This window comes from Chanodichthys erythropterus, chromosome 7 (genome assembly GCF_024489055.1).
Source record: "Chanodichthys erythropterus isolate Z2021 chromosome 7, ASM2448905v1, whole genome shotgun sequence".
Taxonomy (NCBI): domain Eukaryota; kingdom Metazoa; phylum Chordata; class Actinopteri; order Cypriniformes; family Xenocyprididae; genus Chanodichthys; species Chanodichthys erythropterus.
The window spans coordinates 39119691-39128831 of record NC_090227.1 but is presented as its reverse complement, the minus strand read 5'-3'; the positions used below and the strand labels follow the sequence as shown (position 1 = coordinate 39128831).

The 9141-nt window shown below is 41.2% G+C and overlaps 1 protein-coding gene across 4 annotated transcripts; it reads right to left on the bottom strand.

Moving 5' to 3' along the window:
- Positions 1–77: 77 nt before the first annotated feature.
- On the bottom strand, positions 78–8555 carry fosb (FBJ murine osteosarcoma viral oncogene homolog B). 4 transcript variants are annotated; one of them, XM_067390514.1, is made up of 6 exons: positions 8309–8555; positions 7986–8173; positions 6506–6838; positions 6298–6405; positions 4680–5024; positions 78–4540 (listed from the first exon to the last, which is right to left on the bottom strand). In XM_067390514.1, exons 1-6 carry the CDS (start codon positions 8370–8372, stop codon positions 4475–4477), a joined length of 1104 nt encoding a protein of 367 aa, XP_067246615.1. In that variant the 5' UTR covers positions 8373–8555; the 3' UTR covers positions 78–4474. The 4 variants fall into 4 exon arrangements, with proteins under 4 accessions (XP_067246615.1, XP_067246616.1, XP_067246614.1 ...); XM_067390515.1 differs by having other exon boundaries at positions 78–3797; XM_067390513.1 differs by having other exon boundaries at positions 78–5024.
- Positions 8556–9141: the final 586 nt, after the last annotated feature.

Below are 9141 nucleotides of genomic sequence, written 5' to 3'. Positions count from 1 at the left end.
ATTAATATTATAATATGTTTTTAAAAAGTACAGATAGAAAGTCTTTGTGAATATGTTTATTTTGTAGACATTTCCTTTACAAGAAAAATTGGACATCATACAAAGATATTAAGATAGGACAGTACACCAAGATTTCACAGTCTAACAATATGAAATGTCCTTCTCCATTCATTAAAGGGCTAGAAATATAGCATAACGGAGAAAGGGTGAAAAGAGAAAGAATGTAGAACGACGGATTATATAATTCACAAGGGTTGTTCAGTATGTATTAAATATGCTGTTCAATATGAGAACTCTGAAAACACTCCGTAAAGCACTCTTGAATGTCCTAAACTCACAACCTCAAATCTCCAACGACACTTTTTCTTGGTCAAGAATATACAAAGACAAACAGTATTGAAAAAGCACCATATTATCTTCAGTTTTGTGATGATTCTTATTACATCTAACTTTCATTTCCCTTCAAAAAGATGATGTATGAGAAATAGGTCAGCCCTCTTTCTTTTAAATTGTGTAACATTAGACTATGATCTCTTAGATTCCACTCTATTCATACTGAAGGCAATCTTAAAATGTGCATTAGAAAGTGAAACAGTTCACCAATCAATCAATGCCCACTAAGCGCAAAATGGCACTGACGTTTTACATCCTCATAATGCATAACCCTCCCATCACTGAGGTCTCAGCAGAGTAAATGATACACAAGGTAAACTGGAAAGACAAAACCAATTGTCTCAAATCTTCACTGTGACACTGTAGCATCAGAAATGACTTTTATCATACAGTTCAGTTGATTTGCTACATGGTTTTCCTAGAGTATCTGAAATATTGCATTGCACCAAAGCACTGTGAATTTGAAAATACCTAGGATGATCTAAAACACGATTGTGCAGCTGAATCTAAACAAGGACTTTCTGCAAAGTGGAAGACCACAGAGTCACTGATACTGCATCATTTAACCAACATCTCCTTCTGCTATAATATCAGAGTCAGATCATATTTGTAAAGATACAGTAACAATATGTTTTGGTGTAGGAGTGGCAAAAGCACCAACAGCTGAAAGATCCAAACAACATAAAACTGTTGTGACACACAATAAAGTCTTTTGAAGAAAAGTTAAACATGGAGCTGTTTGACAATGTGCTTTCTGATATCATATCATGTCCCTCTTTGTGAAATCAAAGCTCTGCCTTCATTACGTCACTCTTTGAGATGCCATAATTCAACGTAATTTCATCAAATGGCTCTGTTGAAAAGAGCTCTCTCTGCTTATATTTGAAACTCTGGGTCTAAATTCGACCAACAAGACAATGGTGCACTTGTGTGTATAAATGTTTCACGAAAAGGCATTTCGATTTAAACAACTGTACAAATATACTTGTTTCCACCCCATAAAATACTGCAGATAAAGAAGCCAAAGTCAAAAAGAGCAATGGACCTCGACTGTTTTTAAAAAATACTTCCAATCTATATTCCGATTTCAATACCAAGTCAGTACTGACATGTTAAAAATGTGACGCTTTGAGTGCTGTTAAGCGAACACCTCTGATTGGCCATTGTGTTCACATGCTCAACATATACGTCTGTGATTGGCTACAATGATCAACGCACGGGAGCATTTGAATTCGAAAGCGGGAGCTGTCCGCTGATAGATGCCTGTGTGTATCTGTGTAACTGTGTGTTCACACCGCCGGCGGCGAGTGCGTCAAAGTGACGCTAGTCATTCATTTTCAATGAGAGCCGGCGGCGCGTCTTGGACGGTGAGGGCGGCGAGGAGAGTTGAAATCAGGTTAACTTTATGGTAATGAGCTATGACGCGGTTCGGCGGCAACCAATTAGAATGTAGAGGTCCTCGCTTGAGAGGCTTCCGATTGGTTGACGCGACTTGTCATTTACTTTGGCTCTGCTTTGACCCTCCCGTCGGCGGCGGTTTGAACGAACAGCACAGCGTTGTTGGCAGGGCGGCCAAGGCGGATGTTGACGCTCTCGCCGCCGGCGGTGTGAACGCACGGTAAGCGCTCGGTGAAGAGCGTCTTTGATGTATATTTACAACGTTTTTGAAGCGTTGATCCCAATCACAGACATATCTGATGAGTGTGTGAACACAATGGCCAATCAGAGGTGTTCACGAATCCGCTCAACAGCGCTTTTGACAACTCTCAATTAGGGCTGGTTAAAGTTGTCCATCAAGCCCTGACTATTACACACACACACACACACACACACACAGTCAAAGGGCACACAGCACACACTGGACAACACAGCTGAATATCAAATGCCCATCTAGAATACATTGAGACACTCAATTCATTTCTTCTTTTTTCTTTAGCATATTTATTGATTTGTTTACGCATTTATAGATATTTTGGCGTCCAGTGTGTTTTGTCCACAGGGGTTGATGAACAAGGGCTGTGGGACCAACCTCATTGACAAATCAAGCACAGCACAAACCTGTGATACACATATGTGCACCACAGTTTCAATACAGTCATCGTACATATTACACGTTTCCAATGAAAGGCAGTGACAATGCTTCTCATATCATAAGGGAAAGCGGGGCTATTATTGTTTATTATAATATATTTTTTGTTCTTTTAGAAAAATATCTATGTTTAAATCAAAACCAAGTGCATCAAGCTCTCCCTATCTGTCTTTGTTGACAAAAATAACATTTTCTGAACATTCATATATTACATTACAATCATTGTATATATATATACACTGAATATGTATATATATGCATACATAATATATATATTTATATATATATATATATATAGTTTTAGACATAAAAAGGTTCATAGTGCACAACATGCCTTTTTAGTTGCCAACATGAGATAACTATGAAATAATAATAATAATAATAACCATAATAACAATATTCGTGATAACTGCAGTAAGACAACAGTAACAGATAGAAGGAGCAGCTAAAAGCCCCACAAAATTCTTCCATTTGGCAGCAACGGCACAATCAAGAGCAAAAAAGCATAATGAAAAATCAGTAACTCAAAACATCAAAAAACATTCACAGGAAAGTAAACGGTTCAAATTCGAAAGCACATCCCGTCATTTAGGTAGGCCACCGTTACGAGTTCCTTCCATCTGCAGCCGCCATTTGTGCTTTTTCCATTTTAAAACCAACATCAACAACCCCCTTAAAGAAAGAAATCAACTGGACATGTAGTCCTCTGTGGCTTCCATTCACAATCAAAGCCTAGAGGTCTCAACTCAAGGACTATGTCAAGAAGCACAGAGGCCACTCATCCAAAACCAAGAGGTTGTCCTTTTTTTCCTTTTTTTTTTTTTTTTGGTCACTCATTATAATGCTCTTCAAACCACTCTCATATGGGATCATCAGATAAGCCACTTTTGAGTTAATACTATCTTTGAAACACAGAATGAAACAAGCAAACATACCCCTCAAGAAAGGGGAAAGGGCGTAACAGGGTGTGAAAGCTCTCAGAAGACCAGCGGGAGATGCGAATACTCTCATCATCTCATACCTCCACATTCCAAAAGCTTGCCAAAGCTCCTCCGCTGGCCTTGCCAAAGTCTAGCGATGTATTTTCTCCGCTCATCCAAAATCAAATCCTCAGTGCTGAGGAGGAATAAAGAGTCCCGTTCCTTTAGCCTGTGCTGAGATGGCGTTTGATCTGCGCGCTGTGGCTGGTTCGTTTAGATGTCTGCTCACTGTGGCCCGGTCCGTGCGAGGGGATTTGAGGTGTTGGGGTGTGGGCTGGCACTCAGTCAAGGTTCCATGGGCTTTCAGGGTCCAACGGACTCTCAGGGGCCGAAGGCTTCAGAAAGAACCCGAGGTACATAAAGACAGGAGAGAGGAGAAACAGATGTGGAGATGGACAACGGAGGGAGAAACAAAGAAAGATAGATAGGTAGAGAGTGTGTGTTCATGTCCTTTTGTCATAGGAAGACGTCAGAAGAGGTGTGGATGAACTGGATGGAGAGAGAAAGGGTTGCAAGGTAGGCCAAAACAATGGAAAAACTAAACAAAACCCACAAAGCAGTTCCGTGCCCCCTTTTTTTGCTTAGACAAATACACAGCAGGCACCTGGCGTGGATAGAGAGACAAGGAGGGAGATGGTACACCAATGTAAGCTGGAGCGAGAAAAGATAAAAGGGGGAGTGTGCTGATGTGCTTGCATTGTTATGTGTCAAACGGATTTAAATGTCTATGACAATTTAAGTGTGTGCGTGTGTGTGTGTGTGTGTGTGTGTGTGTGGGCTACTGACTCATCTTGATATTAAGCCTGAATTCATTGTGAATTAATATACACTTACATCATCTGATGAAGTCACTCAGACACTAACGCATCTGGGCCTTAAATCGAAGGGCTTAAATGTAAACGATCGATACAATGTCTGAGATGCGTAAATGAATTTGTATGTACGTATGTGGTGCTGTCGATAGGCAAGCAGAGGCAGAGAGATTCTCAAAGTGCAAGAAGCGAGGGTGAGTTCAGGGAATCAGAGGACTGATCGCTGCTGCTGGTTCGCTGGTTAGCGCTGGCCCCGCAGGCTCCCTCTGGGTAGGTGAACACAAATGAAGATGTGTATGAGGGGATGTAGCTGCCGGCGTCAGGGTTACCGCCACCGTCGGCAACAAGGCACGGGCCGTCCGGCGCCGGCTGGCCCTGCCCATAGAAAGAACTAGAAAAGGCTACCTCCTGCATCATCCCTTGCTGCTGCTGCTGTTGTGCTGGGGCCGGCTGAGTCTGCGTGGGCTGTGAAACCGGGACGTGGTGGTGGTGGTGGTGGTGGGACGAGTAGGCGGGCGGCAGGTAGAAAGTGTCCTCCTTCACAGTCAAACCCACCACGGAGACGGAAGGCGCCTGTGGGGACGTCTGCGGCAGCGGCAGTGGCAGCGGCGCGGGAGGCTGGTCCTGGTAGGGAATTTTGCAGCCGGGTTGGTGGGCGACCAGGACAAACTCAAGACGCTCCTTCTCCTTTTGCAGCTCGGATATTTCGGCCTCTAGCTCGGCCTTCTCCTCCTCCAATATGTCTGTCTCCTTATGTTGGAGAGACAAGAGGAGGACACAAGGGGACAGAGATTATATGATCGCATGAAATGAGGACAAAAACAAAGGTTTCTCTTTAGCATTCAGAACTACTTCAGAAATACATGTTGCTATGGTTTTAGAGAGCAACAACCCAATAAACGTCATTTTCTTAATTGCGAAACTGCTAAACTTTTTTGACAATATATTTACAGTGGGTTTATTTAATATTTGCTCAAATTAGCCATTTCTAATTACAATGCAGATGTGCGTTGGTACACTCTCAAAAATGCTGGGTTAAAAACAACCCAAGTTGGGTTGAAACTGGACAAACTCAGCGATTGGGTTTTATTTAATTCAACTATTGTTTAAACATTACTATATGGCTGGCTTAAAATGAACCCAAAATAGGTTGAAAATTAAAAATCAGACATAATTACTAGAGGCAACAATTATAATCAAAAGGTGAACCTTTTATTAATAACAAAGACTTTATATATAGAAAGACGGTGCACTCGTATTATTATGAATGGGAGAAAGTGCAACGCGCAATATGGCGGAATAAGACCCTCCTTTTAAATAAGAGCCAATCGCTGATTGGTAAAGTCATCGCGTCACTGCAGCGGCCGTTAGAAACTGAAACGTGTACTTAGGACTGTGCATTAGCTGAAATCCATGCATCCAGCCCGCATCCAGCCTGAAAAATGCTGTTTTTTTGAGCATTTAGAAACATAATTTATGAGACAGTTGTTGTCAGATTTCATTGGTGATTTAAAATATGAAAGCTTGGCAAACAGCTTTGGAGAATTTGATGTTACCTCATTCGAAGCGATAGGAGCTGCACTTGCATGCCTGAGAGGTGTTTCAAAGATGGCCGCTGAGTTAAATGACTTGTCTTAAAGGGCTTTTGTTAATAAGCAATTTAATAAATGTTTATTGTTTAATTATTATTAATTAAACTTATTCATAAATGTTCATTTATTAAACATTAATAAATGTTAATTTCCAACATACTTTGGGTTCATTTTAAGTAACTTTTAAACAATAGTTAAACATTTAACCCAACCGCTGGGTTTAAACAACCCAAATGCTGGGTTTGTCCATTTTCAACCCAACCTGGGTTGTTTTTAACCCAGCATTTTTTAGTGTATCATTTACAAACTGTCATTGTAAAAAGCAGGTTGGCATGTAATGAATCCAGTAATTATGAAGCCTTTGCATTCATCTGTTATCATGAATAAAATATTGTGGATGTGTAATTATATGCGAGTACAGCATCGCTCACCGACTGTAACCTGTCTGTGAGCTCACGCCGTCGGTTCCTACACTTAGCGGCGGCCAGTTTATTTCTCTCTCGTCTCACACGTCTCTTCTCCTCCTCCTCAGGGGTCAGCTGGGAACAGAACACATTTAGTATCTTATTAGTGTGTTGAAGATTGTTTTAGACTTTTCGAATCAAATGACTAACCATGCCGTCATGGTCCCCCACTCACCGATTCATCCCGTGCACGACGGCGGCTCCGAGACTGTCGCACTGGGCCAGGAGTATCAGAGCTTGGTGGGGTGAAGCTTCCAGGGGATGAAAAGCTTGGGCCTGGCAGGTCATAAGGATCAAGGGCAACAGGCTGTGTCATGGTGCTGGAGCCCGAGGCGCTTTGCCCTGGTGCCACGGAGGAGATGAGAGTGGGCTGCACCATCCACTGCAGATCCTGGCTGGTGGTGATGGCCGTCACTGTGGGTACAAATGAGCTGGGCATGTCCACCCCTGCCCCGGTGCCGGTTGACCCTCCACCCACCCCTACCCCGCCAGTGGCAGATACACACTCCTGGAATCCGAAAAACATAAGCAGTATAAAACTACGGGCCTCACCAACTTGCTTTCAACAGGATTATCATTAACTGTAAAACGTAAATCTTATTTTATTTCAGCGAAGGTAACACTTTCTCATTTTTGTTTAGTTTAACTTGAAATGCTAATAAATAAAATGAAATAAATTAAGCTACAACTAATAAAATTAATAATAAAAAAAAACTAGACATATTTGTTAAAAAAAAATATATATATGTGAAAAATCTGCAAAATTACTAAAACTTTAAAATTAAAGTGGAAACTATAAAAATGTAAAAATGAAGCCTAAGTCAAAATATTAATTATATGAAAATAACTTTGGCTGTAAAGCTAAATGTCCAGTGCCTTCATGTAAAGATAGACTAAACATTATGAAAATAGAAACAAACATATGAAAAACTGAGCTTTTTTATAGCATTCTGTTTGATTAAAATAAATCATTTTCACTAAAATGACAAAGAGGTGTTTAAATACAACTAAGCACAAACTTTGCGAATATTTTCTCATTTAATAAAATTATCTTATGCACAACTATTAAAACATATTTAGGAGACAATTCTATATTAGTACTATTTCTTTCTCTCTCTCTTTTTTTTTAGAAAAACAAGCCCACTGATGCCAGTGCGAGTCCATGTTTCATTAATATTCATATGAAAGCGTGTTACCCAAAGCGTACGCAGAATGCCGCAGCCAATCATCGACCTAGAGTCGCCCCTCCCGTCCCTGTTCCTCCGCCCCCGTCACACCCCCGGTGTTCCCCTTAGCAACACAACGTAACACTCCAAAATAGAACGCATTGACGTCACGTCGAAGTCTGAGAAGCGAGAGCTGTAGAACTGAGCGCGAGGCGGAGCTTCGTGTGCGAGCGTCGGAGAGTTCCACAGCTCTGTCATCTGTTTCGCGGCGTGCTGTAAACCTACCACGTTGCTACCGGCCTGAGTCCGCGCGCATGCTGACTTGTCAGTATTCTATTCAGACTTTATAACACATTTAAAAACACTCGAAATAATGCAAATGCACACCCTTAGCAGCGTCGCTCAGAAACGAGCAAATCTCGCAGCTACCGTGATGTTTACCAAAACAATTCTTTGAAGCGATGCTTAAATGTGTTTAAATGCACTTACTTGCGGTGCGCTGGTGGTGGGCGGACTCCCGAAGGATTCCACGGACGACAAGTACTGAGATTCAAGAGAAGGAGATGAGCTTCCACGGGAGCCGGTGTCGGGGTCTCCAGGGAACCCCTGATACATCTCCCCGGTGGAGCCGAGAGAAGCCGAAACACCTACTGTGCCCGGCGAGAACGGGATGTCACCTGTCACCCAACACAAGTCACACTGAAGCGTATTGTCAGGGCATCAACTATTCGCTTTTGTAAACCATAATGCATTATGAAAGAGAAACGCGTGTGCATTATACTTAAATATGTGTTTATATTAAAGTCACCTACCGTAACAAGTTTTACTTGGAGTCTTCGTCAAGATGCCCTTAGTCTCTTTCCAAAATAGTTGCATTAAGACATCAATCCAGTTCCCTGCTGGAGGAAACTTCTAAATTCCAATCTCTCCTTGGATAACACTTCCCAGGCCGTGGTACAATCCGTGAAATGCGTGAAATGTGCATTTATAAATCCATAAAAAAATAATCCGGAATGTGTTTATTACAAACGGGAGTAGAAAGTGGACGGTGTTTCGGCAGCAGCGCTTCTTCTTGTGAATGAAGCCTGAGAACGCATTGTAAAGTAGGGAGTCCTGGCTCCTCCTCTTACTGGTGTTCCGCTGACGTAGGTGCCCATATATGGTCCAAAAGCAGTGTTTTTGTTTTCGGTATCTAAGCAATATGACGTGTAAGGGATTCCCTCACCCACAGAAAGAGACAGCGCGGTCAAGAATAGGTTCGTTTACTATTACTTCCACAAGATATTTTTAAGTGTTACATGGTTTTAACGGACAATATTTAGAAACGACACGGTTTGTGCATATTTTGCCTATGCTACGTCAAAAATGCTTTATGTTTAGCTGTAGCTTAATGTTATTTATATGTCACTGTCAGGTTTAAATGAACCATTATTTTACAATACACTGTGTATTTAAATGAATACACTTAGAAAGAAATATTATTTATTGAAATATTAAAGACAACAGATTGAAACATTGAATAATAAACAAATAAAATAACCTCACGATACTGCCTTCTTTCTGTTGAGAGCTATACATACTATCCCTATACAAAAATAAATAAATACAATTAAAAAACACGGTCAATATATACCGGTTTTTGGCT